This window comes from Hippocampus bargibanti, linkage group LG17 (genome assembly GCF_051943395.1).
Source record: "Hippocampus bargibanti isolate YZ-2025 linkage group LG17, ASM5194339v1, whole genome shotgun sequence".
Lineage (NCBI taxonomy): Eukaryota > Metazoa > Chordata > Actinopteri > Syngnathiformes > Syngnathidae > Hippocampus > Hippocampus bargibanti.
Window position 1 is genome coordinate 10130583 of NC_142750.1, and position 20127 is coordinate 10150709.

General features: G+C 42.1%; 2 protein-coding genes across 5 annotated transcripts; one reads left to right on the top strand and one right to left on the bottom strand.

Moving 5' to 3' along the window:
- Positions 1–1038: 1038 nt before the first annotated feature.
- On the bottom strand, positions 1039–8565 carry pctp (phosphatidylcholine transfer protein). The gene is made up of 6 exons (XM_089019134.1): positions 8076–8565; positions 6484–6601; positions 3860–3939; positions 3608–3779; positions 2599–2666; positions 1039–2440 (listed from the first exon to the last, which is right to left on the bottom strand). Exons 1-6 carry the CDS (start codon positions 8205–8207, stop codon positions 2366–2368), a joined length of 645 nt encoding a protein of 214 aa, XP_088875260.1. The 5' UTR covers positions 8208–8565; the 3' UTR covers positions 1039–2365.
- Positions 8566–8923: 358 nt separating this feature from the next.
- tmem100a (transmembrane protein 100a) lies at positions 8924–15964 on the top strand. Of its 4 annotated transcripts, none has more exons than XM_089019137.1 (3): positions 8924–9097; positions 11993–12439; positions 15516–15964. In XM_089019137.1, the coding sequence occupies exons 2-3, from the start codon at positions 12042–12044 to the stop codon at positions 15583–15585; spliced, it is 468 nt and encodes a 155-aa protein (XP_088875263.1). In that variant the 5' UTR covers positions 8924–9097; positions 11993–12041; the 3' UTR covers positions 15586–15964. The 4 variants fall into 4 exon arrangements, with proteins under 4 accessions (XP_088875263.1, XP_088875262.1, XP_088875264.1 ...); XM_089019136.1 differs by having other exon boundaries at positions 11989–12439; positions 15516–15960; XM_089019138.1 differs by having other exon boundaries at positions 11989–12439; positions 15482–15527.
- The last annotated feature ends 4163 nt before the right edge of the window (positions 15965–20127 follow it).

The following is a 20127-nucleotide window of genomic DNA, read 5'->3' on the forward strand; positions in this document are numbered from 1 at the left end:
ATCTTCCAGACCGCTCAATCCTGATTAGGGTCGTGGGGGGTGCTGGGGTCGATCCAAGCCGTCTTCTGGCATTCGCTTGGTTGCCAGCCAATTGCAGGGCATACACTCACACCTCGGCACAATTTGAAATGTTCAATCAGCCTGCCTTGCATGTTTTTGGAACGTAGGAGGAAACCAGAGGACCCGGAGAAAACCCACATGAGCCCCAGGAGAACATGCAAACTCCACACAGGGAGGCCGGACCATGTCTTGAACTCACGACCTCTGAACTGTGAAGTCAGCGTGCGAACCACTCGACTACCGGGCTGACCAAATACAAATATGTAGAGTCAAATAAAAATATATGGCTTTCTTGGATGAGTTATTCCAATCATATTGATCTGATTTTGCACCATACTTCCTTTCTGGGCTGCACAAAATTTGACCCATGTTGATCTTATTTAAAGTTCACCACACACAGTAGCTTCAGTCGCAACAGATAGGACCGAGGTGGGGCACAACATTCCATTGCCCGCAGCTGGCCTGCATCACATCCAGGCTGAAATGTAAAATGGGACACTTGGAATGGTTTGACTCCATCATGAAATGCGGAAGGAGGAGGCGCAGGTGTCATATATCTCGCCAACGTCGGATTGCGTAACAATTGGAATTGTGAGGAGAATCTGACTTTTGCAAATGTGAAAAAAGTGTCTGTCTATCTATCTATCTATCTATCTATCTATCTATCTATCTATCTATCTATCTATCTATCTATCTATCTATCTATCTATCTATCTATCTATCTATCTATCCATCTATCCATCCATCTGATCGATGCAGTCCTCCAAGCTCACGGGAGCCATACATGAGAGTAATTCTTTTTCTAAGGCATCATGACTTTATGTTCTGACGTTACAGTAGCATTTTTGTGTATTCAAAATGAAATATATCGATAATTTCTACATTATTTTTGTATGCGACAAGACTTTTATCCAAGCAAAATCTGACCTTTATGTCCGTATTAAATAATAAAACTCAACAAATGATACAAAACTTTATTTTGGTATAATAAGCATAATCTAGAGGGCTTTGCCAATTCATATAAGGCGTTTCTGATTCCAATAGATCAACTACAAGTCAAGTTATTATTTGTTGTCCCTACAACTTGGCTAAGTGACAAGACTTTTGTCAGGGACTGTATAATATACATTGGATGAAAAAATGAAAGAAGAGTCCATCAGAGGAGTCATGAGGATGATAATGACAAAATATTTTATTTCTAAACGCCTTTCAAAACTGTCAAGGACACTTTACAGTCACGGAATGAGAACATTTTTAACAATACTACTACTCCTACTACTACTCCTAATAATAATATTCATAATAGTCATCGTAACAACAGAAATAATATAATAATAAATAGTGAATGTTGGTGTTCAACAAAACTCATTGGTCTTCAATATTGCTACAATTAACCGAGTGGTTCACAAGACTGGCCAAGAAATATGTTTGTCTTATATTCAGCGGAAAATTTGCACTGGTCATGTTTTTTCATGCCTATTGTCCCTGTTAAGCAAAGCAACAAATATTGTTACTCCTCCCCCGGGCTGACCCGTCATGCCTCATTTGGGGCCCAATCGCCCTGCGTCTGAATTAAGATTTTACTCCTTCAAGGATTGAATCCCTTGGCAAACTGACCTTTGACCCCCTCCAAATGGAACAGTCAAGAAACTGCGTCCACAAATTCTGTTCTGTTGTTTATTTGGACAATTGGAGCAACCCAAATCGACGCTTGGGATGACATTGCCATCTAGTGGTAATCATCCCCCACAGCACTGATAGAAAAGTATTTTTTTAATTATTTCTTTCAACCAAATGAACAATTTTCACTTCTAAAACACATTTTCACAAAATGTGTATTAAGTTGACTTTTGTATTGATTTGATTGGCTATTCATAACAATTAGCCCGCCCTGGTTCATGCCATTGTGAATGACAAATATTTGGTTAGTTTTGAAAGGCGCTTATAAATGAAATGTATGATTATTATTACTAGCAGTGCAGTTTTTTTTTGGGGGGGGGGGCATTCAGCAGGAACATCCATGCAGCAAAGAAAATTGCATATAACAAAAAATCATTTCTAATATTTTAAAAGAATGGTTTGCTTTGCAGATGTCCTTTTGACGATCAACGCATCAAAAACCACACAAGCGATGATGCCTTGAAATGATTAAAGTCTCCACAAAAGGCTCAGATTGCACATAAAGTAATGGAGTGTGTGTCTGTGTGTGTGTGTAATTAAAAGACAGCAGTGCAACTCGAAAATGACAGGGCATCCCCCCCTTCCCCATCACTCACTTTGCGGATTTAAACACCGTCATGTGTTCTCATTTGTTCTGACAGTAGAGTGGATAGTTGGCACACGCCTTCTTCATGTCAGTGAGGAAAGCGGGAACGCCGCTCTGACCAGGAAAACAAAACCAAGACAACAAAAATGAGACAACAAGAGACTGAAACACACCTGAAAGTGGTCAGACCAATTGAAGGCAGGCAATGGGGAGTAGGGGGGCGGCATCAAACAGGGCTAATATGCTCACGCGAAAAGAAAAGCTTTGCTTACCTTGGCTGCCCAGTTGACCAGCCAGCTGGGAATCATCCCGCCAGGATTATCAAAGTAATTCATAAACACTGAAAAATTAAAGGACAACAGACACCATTTTTTTTGTTTCCTAACTGACATTTAGAAAAACGTTTTATAGCATCTAAAATACCCATAACACGCAGGCTGATATTTTTAGTCAAATGCAAAACACCAATAAAAATGACTTAAAGGACAACCGACGTCTCCGGACAAGTTGTGTCCATAATTTGTAAAATAGCTTCAAATGACTTCTAATGAGTGTATTTTAATAAGATTCCATCGCATATAGCTATAGTTTACGTTGTAAGACTCGCGCTGAATATTCAGGAAGTCTTGTTTTTGAGTTGGTGACGAGTCCGTACGTGACGTCACTAAAGGAACGCCCCTGACCGGAAAAAAAAGACACATTGTAGCAGTCCTTCCATCACGTCAATGTATTTTGCTGTACTTGTTTGGTCTGAAAACCTTGTGTTGCACCCAAAAGCCGCCGGAAGGCTAGAAGAGGGCATTCATTGGTTGTAAATACTGCAATGCACCATGGGTAAATGAATACTGCATTCCATTATCTCTTTCGGCATTTTCCGGCAGATGACGGAAAAGCCCGATATCCGCGACCACGACTTTGGAACGCACCGAAACAAATGTGAGCTGATTATAGCTCAATATCGCAAAGGCAAGATGACAGACAACGAAAGTTAAAACTTCTGAAGGAAAACGAACAATTTTCAATTGCTGTTGAACTAAATTTGTTTCTTTAGCTATTTTAACAGAAGTATGCCATATGTGGCGCGGATCATGTAGGAATATGCGCTAATCGTAAAACTTGCGCCGGTGCTGGCTCAGTGGAGCTGCAAAGTTGCGCTACTGGCAGTCAAAATGCGTAAATGGCGCGGCCCAGATGCATCCCTGTATCAGTGCTTGTGTAGTTTAGTAAATCAATTTGGCTTCTCGTCGACTATTCGAGTCAATTCGGGTGCAATTGCGTCACCTTTGGTTCCAGAGTCGCCGTCGGCCTCCATAACGATAGTCTGCTTGTAGTCTTTGACCCTCAGCACGCCGTTCTTCTCCGGGTACGGAGTCTCGGGTGAGCTTCTGGCCAGGACTACCCAAATCTTCCTGCCGCCCACGTCCAGTAGGCGGCGCTCGCGGACGTATACGTACTGAAAATCGCAGCTTAAAGGAAGATACCAGCAGCGGGACGCCCGGCGGGTGAGTCGACCACGTCGAGAGCAAAGGATACGTCCCTGTTGGATAGCGGGAAGGGGTATGCGACCTCCCAGTAGATGGCCCCCTGCCCATCAATCTCTTTTTCTGACAGTTCTGGCAAGGCCAAACAAGGACCAGGTCACCATCACAGTTGCACACACGCTATCAAAACAATACAGCTACGAACGACTTTTGGCATTCTACTACTCGGCTAACTCTTGGGGACACTTGGCTACTTCAATAACGATTCACCATGTTTTAAAGAACAACCGACGCCTCCGGACAAGTTGTGTCCATAATTTGTCAAATGGCTTCAAATGACTTCTACTGAGCGTATTTTACAAAGATTCCACGGCATATAGCTATATTTTACGTTTTAAGACTCGCACTGAATATTCCGAAAGTCTTGTTTTTGAGTTGGTGACGATTCCTGACGTGACGTCACAGAAGGAACGCACCTGACCGAGAAAGGACACACTGTAGCAGTCCTTTCATCACGTCAATGCATTTTGCCGGAATTTGTTTGGTCTGAAAACTTCGTGTTGATCCGTGTTGATGGCGGAATTAGAAGGAAAACACATAAATAACGCGATGGTGAATCATTGTGTGTGGCACCGAACAACTATTTGCTATTCGTTGACAAAAAATTCCCAGGAGACAAATAAGCCCATTTCCACTGAGCTTTGTCGCCATCTTCTGCCTTTTTTGGGTGCTACATTTCTCTCCAGATGCCTCAAAATGACACGGAATAAATTATTCAATCAATTGCAAACATGTATGCTTTCCTCTTCAGAACTATTTGAATCATATTCATAACTGGATGAGTAACAAGAAATCATATTCTCCAAATCGGAAGTCATTGTTTTGATTCTGGAGAAAGGCAAGACGTCTTGGCGTGACACCACGAACAAGGGGGCGGAACTTTCTGAAACTGGCCACTTCTGGTTTCAAAATGAGTAGTTTTTAGATACTTTAAGTCATTCTTATTGGTGTTTTGCATTTGACTAAAAATATCATCCTGTGTGTTTTGGGTATTTTAGATGCTATAAAATGTTTTTCTGATGTCAGTTAGGAAAAAAAAGTGGTGTCGGTTGTCCTTTAAACTGTCTAGGAAGAATTAACCAAGGATTCATCAAATGATCGCGACATATTCCAAATTATGTTCCTCCATGAATTAATTCAGTCAGAATTTTTTTATGGTTTGGGGAAAATTAAACTAATTAACAATGTAATTAAAACTGTTTGTTCATGTTTTGAGGAAAACTAAGTTATGATGAGAAATTCTTATTTTAATAGTTCTACATGTGTGTAGGCTCTCAGTCGTATAGGAGTGCTCCATGGATGAAAGGATTTCTTCAGCATCAGCAGCCATCTGTACTTTGAAGGTGTTGGATGTTTCACTCCTCATCCAAAGAGCTTTGTCAGTGAACTAAAGTTGTGCTGGTAACTCTGGCTCTATATACCGGTATATCCCCAATGGACAGAGGTGGCAGTGGTATACCTCTTCTCTGATAGGTCCCTGCTCTCAGGTTGGGGAAGCAGTAGACTACTCCCTGAAGCTAATCTGATTACTTCTATTGTTCTGCCTGATTACCTCTAATGTTCAATGCATGGCTCTGATTGCTCCTTTAGCACTGGTATTGGATTGGATTGGATTTGCCTTTATTAGTCTCGCAGTGGAGAAATTTCACAGCAGCAAAGTTCACCTCATTAGCATGACTAAGCCTAAGTGGTAACGACCTAAGAAGTCTGTTGTCAGCACGGTCTAAATTATTTTAATAGTATATGTTAGCAAAAGGATTTTGACACATCATGGAAATGATCACTTCAATCATTGATCAATTGTTGTATCAAGATATGTTTTTTTCACAAAAATAATCTAATGCATCAATTAATTTTAGTGATAGTTCAACATGTTTGGTCTAATTAATCAATTGCTATTTTATAAAGTGTTTTGGAGAAAATTAATGATGCCTAACTGTTATTTGGTCAATGTTGAATGCTACTGAAAAACGACACACAATTAACTCATTCACTGCCAGACGTGCAAAAATGTGTCCACTCCAGTGCCAGGGCTTTTGTCATTGTCACTCGAATTCCAAGACCCTCAAAACATTGAGTTTAAACACTACATAAACATTCAATGCACCGTAAGAAACCTTAGACTCTCTTCTTTCATCATAAAAAAAGAGTTAATTCCCAAATGACATGGGTCTGGAGTTATATGAGCTTGAAATGAGGCTGGCTGTCCAAAATACAATGCAATACATATATATTGGTCCATATAGCGCTTTAACGGCAGTGAATGAGTTAAAAAAAACTAATTATCTTTTTTAATGTTGAGTTTTGTGGAAAATGAATACTTGGTTAGTTCTTTTTGAACATTTGAAATTAAGAAATTCTTGCAATAAACATGATGATGAATCGATTGTGAATTGGTTGCCACATCACTGTTTTCATTGTAACATTTTGTAAAGGAGGCCGTACAGACCATGTCGGTCTGGACGAGGCTACGTGAGCAAATTCACCGGCTACAGTTTACCTGCTGCCCTCTGCAGATGGGCGTGAAGACAAAAAAAAGAATGGCAATACTTGAGTTTGCAACCACGTGACGTGCATGTGTCGGCTGAAGCGAGGGCGAGACTCTGCATTTGTTACCTTTGACGTAGCGATCCCAGTGCTTCCGATAGGCCAGGTCCATGTAGACGTCGGCACAAAGCTCCGCCTTGCAGCCATCTAGCGAGCCAAACACTTTGTACTCGTAAAGACCCGTTTTCTGAAAAAAAAAAAGACGTACTTAATGTCATTTTTAATCACTGTTTTTGATGCATTCTGACACTAGATTTACAGTTGCACTGTAAATGTTTTTTTTTTTTGGGTGGGGGCAAAAAAATGCGTTCCATAACCTTTTGCTTTCATTTGTGGACTATAATCCCCTCTGTACTGCCACTAATCCCACAGTGCATGACAGGGATTAAAATCAGATTATTTTGTAACCCGGGGTGATGTCAGGGCCGAGCAAAGTGTGAGCAAGAGTGACGACTTCACCCGTTAGTGTGGCATTTGCTTATACAGTAACCCCTTGTTTTTCACAGTTAATGGGGACCACGACCACCTCCACGAAGTAGAGTTGTATCATACACCACGTGATAAACCAGAGAGGGAGGGGGATTGAGAAGATGCACAGCCAATCAACATGGCTGTAAACCATAACATGTCGTGCTGTCATTGGGTGACATATACACTGGGAACCAATCAAGATACATTTACAAAACCTCTGCGAAATTCAGCATTTGTTTTATTCTGAACGTTTTTTTTCCCTGAAAAAAAATCCGCGATGCACTGCAACCGCAAAGTAGCGAGGGATCATTGTACTTGTGATTGTCGATAGCTTTGTAGTGGTTTCATAGCAATTTGGGGCTCAGTCAACCTTCGACATTTGTCAAATCGCCTGCTTGCAATGCAATATACAGTAACAGGCAGAACGATGACATTTTCCACTAGATGGCAGAAGGTGCGTATAATCAAGTGCAGAAGATGTTTTTGAATTGCAAGACATCGCCATAATAATAATACGTAATAATAATAATAATAATTTGTATTTCTAAGCGCCTTTCAAAAATCTCAAGGACACATTAGTCACATTGTACTAAAAAGAAATGATATGCTCAGGTGTCATTCATAAACTGATTCGAGGAGATGGGTGTTATTCATTTTAATTCGAGGTTGAAATCATTTTTTTAGTCTGTCAGTTATTTTTTTAATATTTTGTTTGTAGTGGGTGGAGTGGGCAAAGGTTAAATTAAATTGTGCACACTGCACAAACTAATGGAACTCACGTGGACAATTGATTGCTGGCGTACACGAAAGCACAATAAAGCTAAAATTAAATAACAAGGTATAGTGTTAGTGTCACTCATATGGCCGATTTTAAGAGATGGGTTACGCAAATTAAGAGCTGCAGTCATGTTTTATTCAGTTAGATTTTAGCGGGCGACAACGTTCAAATTTTGACTATCAGCATTGAGGTTTGGTGATATAGAAATGAGTTACGTTCTACACCGTTGGATGCCAATTCCCAAATTATTCCAATAGTAAAAAAAAAAAAAAAACACGAAAACAATCAAATATCGATCAACCCGTGACTATTTCTGATTCGGAGACCGTGCAGGTTTTGATCGTGTGGCTGTGTGGGAACCGGTAGTGCTGCGCCAAATTGCATTTGCACTTCCCGTGGCAATTTTTGCAACCTGTTCAAGAAGTCTGTAAATGTGGACGCCCGTGATCTCGGTGAAAAGCTGCCATTCTCCGTCCAGCTGTGGCTCATCCAGCTCCTTCCAAGCTGCAGCAAAATCTTCTTCCGTGAAGCGCAGGGACGACATGACGACCACCAACAAGCTACGCCTCTAATAGCACCAACTTCCGCGTGCGTTCACCAAAATAAGGGCAATGTTTTTTTCCTACTCTGGGATTTCGTGATACGTTAAATCAATCTTTTGGTGTCGTATAGATATCTATGTAGCATAACTACCACTGACCGATTTCCAATCACTCCATTGACCACCTGCTGGGTGAGATGCCTGGTCCTCGTGCCCGTCTCAATAGTAACAAAAGAACGAACACCATTTTCAATGTGCATCTACATGCGTTTTGAAGCGTATCCTTTTTCTACTTCGGTTCAATTGTGTCATTTGAATCGATGCTTGAAATTTTAGCAGCCTTTTTGAAATGCAAAGGTAACCACAACCTGTAGTACGTACACCCAGTGACCACTTTCGACACATCCGAAAATCGGATATTACCCTTGGCCTTCAAAATAAGAGTAACACGCTCAAAATAAATATATGTACTCGATAATCTTCTCAATATTATGTGAGTCGTCTTAAGTTTTAATTTGACAACGAACGAAAACATATCTATTTTTAGTTTAATTGTCCGAAACTTATTTTACATACAGTATTTATATTTTATCTACCTCTTAGAAATCTATGTTACAACATTACTACTATTGTGTAATGCCGGAGTGGAAGTAGTAGACAAGTAGCATACGTATAGCCAATTGACACATGGGGCCGTGTTGTCAATGGAAGCGCGTCCGTGACGTCAGTGTGAGACCCGCAATCGGCCAGCGTGCTCATGAATGAGACCCGGAGAGACAACGTGCAATTTGTGTGCCCCTAACTCCTCACACAGTTTCACTTCATTCACCACCCTCACTGGAAGACAACAGAGGAAAGATTCCACGCCACACATGTTGAAGTTCTACTTCGAGGTGAGATACGTCCAGTCGCGCTTTTAACTCAAACCAGCCGCTCTAAGGGGGGACTTAAAAGTACTACTTTCCGGAGACCTGTGCTGGAGTTGGGAGTTAGTTGGACTCTGAACACGAAAAAAATTAACAAGTCATCATGATGAACTTTTTTGGACACACTGAGGCGTTCAAGCAAGTTTGTTGCATGGTGCCAGAGCAGAGAACGAAAAACTGCAGGATTAATGTAGAATAAAACAAAACTGGAGAGAATGTTCTTATCATGGTCACGGGGAGGATGGACATCAGACATAAATTTCAATATTTGCAGCGTTAATGTAGAAAATACGTTATTTTTTCTGTTGTGTTCCCCAATTGTATTTGGAATACTGTATTCTCTTATTGTTTGTTGTACCACAAAATGAGAAAAAAAGCTGAGTAGACTCAAATTTTCAAAGCAACAAACTTGGACGAAGTTGTATTTGGAAAAATCTGTAAATTATTTGGTATTTTGTTTAATACACTGTCTGTAAGAAAATAATCTGTTTTAAATTAAAATTATATTTGGTATTTTTTTCTAATTAGCATTTTAGCTTTTTTTAATCACAAAATGAGAGATTCCAGAACTAATTGTCAGTTGGATTTTCCTCCATATTTCAAGTCACATGTCAAAATACCTCGTCAAATCCAATCCAATCCAAATCCGAATAGAGAAAACAACTATCTTACTTTGTTGTGTAAAGTAACATTTAATAGTATAAATAATGTCGATTTTACATTGTTCAAATATAGAATGACTTCCTCTCGTTTCAATTGTTACTAACAATGAACCTGCGGGCTGAATAACAGGCAGCCAGTGTCATCCGCGAAGATCACTTTTGAAAGGGCTAATCAGTTATCAGATAACTTTTTCAAGGCAACTGTGACGAGCATGAGTCTCACCAGTCAGTCATCGGTAATCCTGGAACTAATCAAAGAGCGGAAATACGCACACCTCGGGGGGAGGAACGCCATGAAACAAATTACAGAATTAATCACAGCCAGCTGCAGCATTTCCCCAGTCACATGTTGCAATATTTCAACGAGAGCAAAACAAAACATCCGCGGGCGGCCGAGCCGAACTTTGCCGCGCCGGCCGGCCCCCCTCGCTCGTCGTCGAGGGCGTAATGTCATCTCGGGCGCTCTCGGGGGAATGTCTCAGCTCGTGCTGGCCTCGCGGCTCCTGCGTCATTTGGCCTGAGTCAGGAGGGGCCCGGAATGCGGCTGGCGGGGGTGATGCGGGTTCTACGCCGGCGGGCCGCCTGGAAGGGAATCGTGACAACAAACATCTGCAGAGCGGCCCCGCTCCCTGTTCTCGAACGTTTCCAGGCTGTGTCGAGTTGAGCGAGCTCTGATGCTTGCTACTTGACCGCTGCAGAAAAAACAAAAATCGGCCCTTCTGCGAGTTCTTTTCAGAACTTATGGATTCCGATTTTTACGAGGACCTACTTAAGATGGTGTCGGAATCATTTCAAATGAAGCCAGAGAAGCTAAGCTCATTCTAGTCAGCATTCGTGACACAAGATTGTAGAAAATCATAGCGATTAAATTATCACACCGTCAGGGCCTGCAAGGCCTTCTCCGCTGGCCTAAAAATATTTGCATCCCAAACTGATGTGAATTATATTTTGTCCATGAGTTCTTATGAAATTTAGGCAAAAAGGATTAGGAATACTGATGAGGTGATACCGGTGGAAGTGGGGCAATCAGGCCAGTCGTTAGTCAGGACAATAGGAACAATCAGTGGAGTGGCAGGGAGTAGTCCTCTGCTCCCCCCAACCTGAGAGCAGGGACCTATCATTGCAGAGGCCAGCACCGCCATGTCTGGACAGTAGGGATATATATATATATATATATATATATATATATATATATATATATATATATATATACAGTAAAGTCTCGTTATATCTATATCGATAGTCCCGGTTATATCGATACTATTTCTATGCACGCACGGAAAAAATTACATGCAAACAGGGTCGGATATATCGATAGTCCCGGTTATGTCGATATTTTTTCGGACTCCCTTGAATATCGATATAACGAGACTTTACTGTATATATATATATATATATATATATATATATATATATATATATATATATATATATATAGGGCCTAAACTACCAGTAAGACTTTAGTTTACTGACGAAGTTTCTTGGATAAGAAGCGAAACGTCCGACACCTTCAAAAAAAGTACAGATGACGGCTGAAGAAACCTTTTCATCGATGGACCACTCCTGTACGACTGAGAGCTTACACAAACGTTATGAAATAATTCCAAATTGTCTTTCAGCTTCCTTTCATTATTTTACACCTATTGCACTGCTTCCAGACGTGTTTTCGTATTTTAGTATTTAACCAATCATAATTCAGCCATCATTTGTTACCAGGGTAATAAATCTACCTGGTCGCCTTCACAATCAATTCTGCATGCCCTGGAGCATAAAAAAACAACATTTATTGATGGACGTCAGCATTTTCACAAACTATGATTGGCTGGTCACAAGCCAATCACAGTATCACTCGTTGTTAGTGACAACATACTGGCCAGAGCTAGCACACTGTATCGATAGCGAGCTGCATAGGCAAATATATTATTTTGATGATTTAATCGCAGTTTTGTCAACCCACAATGGCTGAAGGAGAAGAAATTGATTTGATTGCAGATTTCCTATTAAATCCATTTTCAAGACGGACTTTTCAAGAAAGTTCCGTTATTTCCTGGCTAATGGTACACTCTCGTGGACTTGTAGTAAATCACACCTCACTGGATTGATTGAAATATACATTAGCACTACTGAAGGCCTAGCGATGAAATCCATGGCCCGCCCCTGGTTATAAATGAGTCATGAACAAAGTTCTCCATTCAGGCAGGCAGACCCGACCGAGGACAAAACCCCGCCAGATCCCGTCCGACTGCACCATGGCGGAAGACGGCAGTCAGCCCGCCATGAAAACCCCAGCGCACACGGAGAAAACCGTCGCGGGCGAGGGTCCGGCCGCAGCCAGGGCGGCGGTAAGCATCCCACTCAACGAGGTCCAGCTGGCGGCGGCGACGGGCGGCGCCGAGCTGTCGTGCTACCGGTGCACGCTGCCGTTTGGCCTGGTGGTTCTGATCGCCGGCGTGGTGGTGACGGCGGTGGCATACAGCTTTAACTCGCACGGGTCCACCATCTCCTACTTGGGCCTGGTACTGCTGGCGGCCGGACTGGTGCTTCTGGCGTCCAGCGTCGTTTGCTGGCGGCTGCGGCTGCAGCGGAAGAAGGAGCGACGGCGAGAAAGCCAGACCGTGCTGGTCACCAATCAGAGGAGACTTTTCACGTGAGCGCCACCCGGTGGGATGAAGGGGAACTGCAAGAGGCTGAGGCCCGGGGTGGGGGGGGCTTGGCTTACAAGTGACTTGACTCTCATCAGACTTCCATCGCTCATTTTCGGACTTGCTTGGCGAAAAACGACGTGAGATTCCAGTCGATATGCTCACATCTGACGTTTGTTCTTACAAGGCCAAAAATCGGTCAAATGACAGCTTGCATATTAACTCCTCCACTGCCAGACAACGTGCAAAAATGCGTCCACACCAGTGCCAGGGTTTTTGTCATTGTCACTCAAATTCCAGGACCCATAGAATATTGAATTTTAGGACTACATAAACATTCAATACAGCATAAGAAACCTTAGACTCTCTTCTTTCATCGGGGAAAAAAAGTTAATTCCTAAATTATATAGGTCTGGAGTTATCTGAACTTTAAATGAGGGTGCCTGTCCAAAATACAATGCAATACAGTACATGCATAGTGTATTTGTTTATATAGCTCTTTAACAACAGCTAAAGCAGGAACAAAGCGCTAATATGGAAAAAAGGGAAATGCTGCCCTCTTGTGGAAAACATTGCCAGAGGCCATGGCCAGCGCTTTATCAGCACCCAAACAAGAAAAAAAAAACCCGAACGAATTCGGGAATGGCGCTCCACGTCATATTTCCAATTCCCGAATACATTTGGGAATGGCAGTGAATGAGTTAAAAAGGTTCAAAGTTGGCACACTCATATCATATAGTGCCATTCGATATGTGGCTCAAGATCCTGGTTAAAGAAGTGTCCAGCCTTATTTTGTGACAGCTTGCTGGTCAGAGGGGAAAAAAAAAACTTCAGTGAACGGGCGGGCAACATGAAGGACCCTCTTATCCAATCCAGGATGACTCTCAAGCTCTCCTAACTTTTACATTTAATTCCGATTTGTGTCTCCGAGTCATCATTTCTTTGTATGCTCATTTGAATAAAGTGGAATAGATGCGGTGGCAGAGCAATCTTTTTTTCTGGCCAATATAATCTGATGATAGCATATACAATGGTACAGTCAAACCTGGGTTTTTGACCATAAGCCGTTCCAGAAATTAGTTCGAAAACCGATTTGGTTGCAAACCAAAACATTTCCCGTTATAATCTATGTCTCCTTTTTTTTAATATCGTGATTCAACAATACAAAGACGCCTGCTCACAATGGAACACTACACAAAGATAATGCGTTGGTCACAATGAAACGCGACACAGGGAAGTGACGTATAAGGAAGTGGAGGGGAGTCGAGTGGTGCATTCAGGTGCATTCAGTTTGGCCAAGAACCCAATTTCGGTTGTAAACCAAGGTATAAAAAACCCCGAAATCTTTGGTTAAAAACAGAATCGGTCAACAGCCACTACGTTCGAATACTGAAGTTTGACTGTATCATCGGTCAATGATGTTTGACTTTCCAAACCATGTGATGCTAATTGATTGGAAGTGTCCAATTGTGCGTATAGGAAAACCTAAGTCCAGACACCCCGACCCACCCCCGCGTGAGCCGCTTGCAAATAGCCGTCGCCGGCAGGTTTATTTATAGGCAGCCTTTGCGTTGCTATGCGTCTGCGTGATACTCGACACTACAACTCAACGCCGGCCTTGCGTCAATGGTGACACAACAACGCACTCACACACGCACACACACTATGCGGGGTGTGTGTGACCATCATCCCCTATAATCTCTCTCATGCTAATATACGCACACAGCAAAACATTTTCAACCAGGACAAATTCAGCAAAATTTAGAGCCCAAATCAAAACGTATCTAATTTTTAATAAATGTATTTGGGATTGCTTATAGCACAGGTGCCAAAATTGAGGCCCACGGGCCAAATCTGGCCCTTCATATCATTTTACTCGGCCCGTGAAAGCAAATCAAGCATGTCAAGTGCTATGATGCTTGGTAAAGTCCAAACCAAATTTTAAAATGTCATGTGAACCACAATACAGTGATACCTTGGCTTACAAACTTAATTGGTTCCCAGACAGAGTGCGTAACGCGAAAAGTGTGTATCCCAAAAATTAATTTCCCATAGAAAACCATTAAAATGAGAATAATCCATTCCCAGGTCCCCATAAAATAATAATTTTCTACTTTCTAATTTTCTAAGCCTTAAAACTACACAAAATATACCTTATTTTATGTATAATAAATGTACTATTGTATTATACTTTAATAAATAAACTGTACTGTAGAATAAAGTTGTTTTATTTACCTTTGTGATGGTCGTTGATGGCTTGATGGAATGGAGTGGCTGGTCTCATCAGCATTAAACACTTGATGAAGAACGTAACCTTCACCATCTTGAGGAATGATCCCTTGTAAGTGCTTTCTCTGTGATAATTTCATCTAGTTCCTCATCAATTGTGTTCTGTTTAGCTGGGTTGATAGCTTTTTGCATCAAGTGTACGGATGGCTTGACTTGAAAAATGAGTTTGACACCCCTGCTTTATGGGATTTTTATGCTATACAGTACACACAAGATGGACTACGAGTGTCATACCTCCTTTTCCCACAACATTCCAAGAGCGCAGACAAAACATTCCATATGTTTCAATAGTTTGGTCTTCAATTATCTTTTTGACATTTAACTCATTCACTGTCTGACAATGTGCAAAAATGTGTCCACTCCAGTGTCAAGGTTTTTGTCATTTTCACTCAAATTGCAGCACCCACAGAATATTGAGCTTTAGGACGACATAAACATTCAATGCAGCGTAAGACACCTTAGATTCTCTTCTTTCACCAGAAAAGTTTATTCCTAAATAATATGGGTCTCGAGTTATCAGAGCTTGAAATGGAAGTGGCTATACAAAAGGCAAATGCTGCCCTCTCGTGGGAGGGAAAAACATTGCCAGAAGTCTGACCAGCGCTTTATCGGCACGATAAGAAAACCAAAACCGGAACAAATTCGGGAATGGTGCTCCATGTCATATTTTCAATTCCCGAATACATTCAGGAACAGCAGTGAATGAATTAAAGAACACCTTTTTCAATCAACGGGGTTTGTCCTCATCGTCCAATCAGATTGCTCGCCTGTCATCTGCTATCCCCCTGATAGCCATTCAGGCTTGTCATGGCACCGACGCCATCTGAGGACAACGGCGGGCGAGAGGAGTGACTGCCCCTGACGTCACCACCGACGTGTTGACGGCGGAGGCGACAGTGGCTCTGCAGGATGTTTGAAGGAACCCGACCTCCTTGACGCCGACCGCAGCTTTGATAGGAGACGCCCACGCCCACTGGAAGGAAGTCACGTCAGCGAACAGCCAAGAACTTCAGACCAACTCTTACTCGCACAGTGTGCGCCACTTCCTGTCCTGGGAGTGTCAACAATCCAGTTCCAATAAGTGACAAGTAACCAAGATACAAAAATCTGTCCATGAAATGATCATTTTCCATTCTGTAGTTAAAAAAAATAAATCACAAGTCATGCAGTCCTGAGTTGTGTCTATACAATTTGAATTTACCTCACTGGTCAAGAACCCACAGATCTTGGTGATACCTGATGGACAAGTGCTGACCAGAACTATGAGGAAAAAAAAAACACTTTTTTGTGTGTTTGTTTTATGGACAATCTTTTTTCTGTACTGTAAAAAAGTGTCCTCCCTCCTCCACCCTGCAGCTGGGACTCTTTGATATTCTGCCAAGAGTTGCGAGTGTTGGCATTGGCCGACTCCCTGAGGTGGTCCGGGCCCACTTGGCCGGCCCTCATTCGGAGACATCACTCACATAAAGTTCTTCCGGAGCTCTCGCAGATACACTCGCTTCAGTTCCTCTCTAAGCTCACTTGATCACCTCTGAGCAACTACCAACTTCCACCCAGTGGAAAAAAAAAGAATTAAAGGACAACCAACACCTTCAGACATGTTGTGTCCATAATTTGTAAAATCAATTCAAATGACTTCTACCGAGTGCATTTGACAAAGATTCCATAGCTACATTTTACGATTTAAGACTCACGCCGAATATTCAGAAAGTCTTGTTTTTGAGTTGATGACGATGCCTGACGTGATGTGACGTCTGGAACGACACACAATGCATTTTGGGTACTTTGTTTGGTCTGAAAACATTGTGTTGTTTCGTGTTGATGGCGAAATTAGAAGGAAAACTACATAAATAACGCGATGGTGAATCGTTGTGTGTAGCAGCCAATTGCGTTAACACGCATCAAGAATGTATAAGTTGACACAAATTCCCAGCGGACAAATCAGCCATTTCCAATGGAGCTTGTGCGCCATCTTGTGCATTTTCTGGGCGCTACATTGGAGTCCAGGCGGCTCGAATTGATACAGAAGGACGACTTTAATCGATTGCAAACGTTTATGCTTTCCTCTTCAGAACTATTTGAATCATATTCATAAGTGGATGAGTAACAAGAAAGCATCTTCTCCGAATCTGAACTTTTGATTCTGGAGCAAGGCAGTTTGTGACCAAGAGTGAAGTCACAAACAAAGGGCCGGGACTTTCTGAACCTTCCCAGTTCCGAGCTCATTTTGTGGCACTTTTAGCACACTTTAAGTCAATTTTATTGGTGTTTTTCATTTGACAAAAAATATCAGCCTGCGTGTTTTGGGTATTTTAGATGCTATAAAATGTTTTTCTGATGTCGGTAAGAAAACAAAAAAATGGTGTCGGTTGTCCTTTAAATGAATTTAGTATCATGCCATAGACGCTTGGGTTTTTAGCATAGGGCAACATCAAAGACACAAATGTCTTTTGTTCAGGATGCTTGGGGGATTTTGGACTTTTCGCTAAAATGTAATTTGGGGTGGGCCTAATGCTCATACGCACACGCAGATTCATTTCTCTCTTCATCTCAATGTCTCAATGACATCAAAGACACATTTGCCCATTTGGGACTGAATCACATTGACCGTAAAGACACAAATATGTCATCCATGCAACATCACAGGGATTCTGGACTCAATTGTATTTGAGTCTAGCAACATCAAGAACATTCAAGTGACATCTCCAAGACACAAACTTTCATTTTTTCACGTAATCATTGTGCAACAAAGACACTCTAGTCCGTTATTTCAAAATCACAATCGTAAAGAAACCCTTCAAATTATTAAAATCACAATCATAAAGAAACCCTTCAAATTATCAAAGCAGTATTTGATATGCCTGACAAGATCAAAGTCCACCCCCTTTTTGTCAACTTCATCAAAGACAACAGTACTCCACCAAAGACAGCGATTCTGCAGACACTGTTGAGTGTTTTTGCAGAAACGTTTGGCTCTTCGTTATGGGCCAACGTTTTACGTCACATGTGGAATTGACTTTTGGCCAAGCGTAGCTCAAAAGCTCTTCTTCCTCGCTCGTCTTTTGTCTTCCTGCTTGCGTTCCCACGGCACTTGGGGAGTGATGAGATCCTTGTGTGGGAGCACGTGTTGAGCATGCGGCCCCAATGACGCACACTTTCACAAATGCTTAGCAAGAAAAAAACGCAAAAAAAGGCACCAAAAAGGTCTGTGTGGCGCTTGGTTTTTGATGTGGGATTCAAACGACGACGCATACGGATCTCGTTCGGGCCTGGGATGAAGATTCAAAATTTTAGGGTTACAATTTGAGACTTTGGGGGTGTTACAATATGAGATATTTTGGATTAGGTGTGACAATTTGGATTTAGGTTTAGGTAAGAGGGGATAAATAAGCGTTAATTTTGAACACACCAAATCATCCCATGGTGTGACTGTGACTGAATTGTTTGTGTATGTGTGCTCTGCGATGGGCTGGCAACCAGTTCAGGGTGTACTCGGCCTACTACCCGAAGGTGGTTAGACTATGGGCAGAGGCGCTGGAAACCAGTTCAGGGTGTACTCGTCCTACTACCCGAAGATGGTTAGACTATGGGCAGAGTGGAGCATCACAGTTTTAGGATTAGCCTTAGAAAAATGAAATATATTTGTGGGTTAAAAAAATGGAATGCTTGAAAGTTGACATCGCCAACGAGAGTAATGTGGCATGATTCTCTTTTTTTTGGGGGGGGGGGGGGGTGGGGGGGGGGGGACCTCAGGAAATTCTGGTCAAAATCATCAATTGCACTTTGAAAAATGATTTAAAAAATGATGTCCAAAAGTTCAGTAGAGAACCATGACCTAATAAAACAAGCTGTGAGGTGCACAGGGGAGTTGCAAGGGCTGGGGCGAAGAGTAAGGGGGAGAGGGGGGAGCGAAGGGCGCAAACAAACCAAGTGGACCTCCTTTGAGTCTTCATACGACATCTGGCATTGCGTAACACATTCACTTTTCACCTCCAAACACATTTTCATTCACTTCATTCCCCAACCGCCTCCCCCCTTCGCCACTCCCACCTCTCTCCTTGTGGGGGAGGCATTGGGGGGGGGGGGGGGGTTCACGGCAGGGGGTGATCGTTGATGAACTGGGCTCGGGATTCTTTGGCATCCGTCAGCTGCAAACATTCCTGCACGGGCGATCGCGGTGACGTGCGGCGCACAATGGCCAGGCGTCACTTTGACAACTTCCCGCTGGTTGATGGTCACCGCCAATCAGCGAATGCCTTACTCAAAGACTCACATATACACACACACACTACATCTCACGCTAGCTTCTACGGTAATCGACAGTGACTCCAATGTGTTTGCTAGCTGCCGTGTTAGATTCAGGAGGAAATGGGCGACCGCAGGATTTAGTAACAAATGTCCAATTGATGAAACTATAATAAAGTAACCCCTCTTCCGAATCCTTGCCTGTGCGGTGGCAAACAAGCAACACTTCTGACAAGTAGCGCTATTACTAAATAGTGGCCATTGAGCGTGAGAAGCTAACAAGAGAAGTAATTGCTCATGTGAAAGGTGAGTTACGATAAACTAGAAGAAGTGCTTAGGGGGTAAAAGTGACTTTTCACAGAAATTTCACCACAAGGGCGGAGAGCAAGTAGCTTAGAACACGAAATTCATATTATTAGCATGTAGCTAAACAGAAAATTCTCAGCCTACACCTTTTTTGACTGAGAGAGCCATAAAAATAAAATATTTAGAAATGTTTTTCAGTGAGAGCCAAACACGCACACCACACACGCACACACATGCGGACACGCACGCACTTATCAACAAAATGTCATAATGTATTATTTCAAATAACTTTGTGATAGTACTGACCATTAACATAAATGATTTCCCGTTCCTCATGATTGTTAAAAATCCAGCCAAACGATCGGAATGAAAGTCAACCTCCTGGGTCCATACGCGAAGTTACTGCTAGCTAGCTTGCACACGGCTCATTCGCTTCCACGCTTGCTTTCTGCTGTCTCTCGCAGAAGTACAGTAAAGTCTCGTTATATCGATAGTACTGCTTATTACGATACTATTTTTATTTCCCGGAACATTTCTAGTCTTTTATGATATATTGGATATATCGATAGTCCGGTTATATCGATATTTTTTCAGACTCCCGAGAATATCGACGTAACGAGACTTTACTGTATATTGATGCTAATGTTAGCATGGGGCTTGTCAAAGTGCCACTGACATTCGACTGTTTCATTGCAAATTAGAATCTGAAACTTTTAGCCCTACAAAGGCGAATCCTTCGGTCCATTCCAACCTGAAGTGTACGATACTCGTCATGTTTTTTTTTAACTCGTCGGGCTTATTTAAAAGGGGTGTTTACCTGTTTCAACATGAAAGGCCACCTAGGTCAGTATCA

Coding starts and splice junctions, on each gene's coding strand:
- pctp (XM_089019134.1), bottom strand. CDS start 8,207: ATGTCGTCCCTGCGCTTCACGGAAGAAGATTTTGCTGCAGCTTGGAAG. Junction 6,602..8,075: donor TTTACAGACTTCTTGAACAG/GTTGCAAAAATT, acceptor TTTTTTTTTCAG/AAAACGGGTCTTTACGAGTA. Junction 3,780..3,859: donor TCCCGCTATCCAACAGGGAC/GTATCCTTTGCT, acceptor TGCGATTTTCAG/TACGTATACGTCCGCGAGCG.
- tmem100a (XM_089019137.1), top strand. CDS start 12,042: ATGGCGGAAGACGGCAGTCAGCCCGCCATGAAAACCCCAGCGCACACG. Junction 12,440..15,515: donor AATCAGAGGAGACTTTTCAC/GTGAGCGCCACC, acceptor TCCCCCTGATAG/CCATTCAGGCTTGTCATGGC.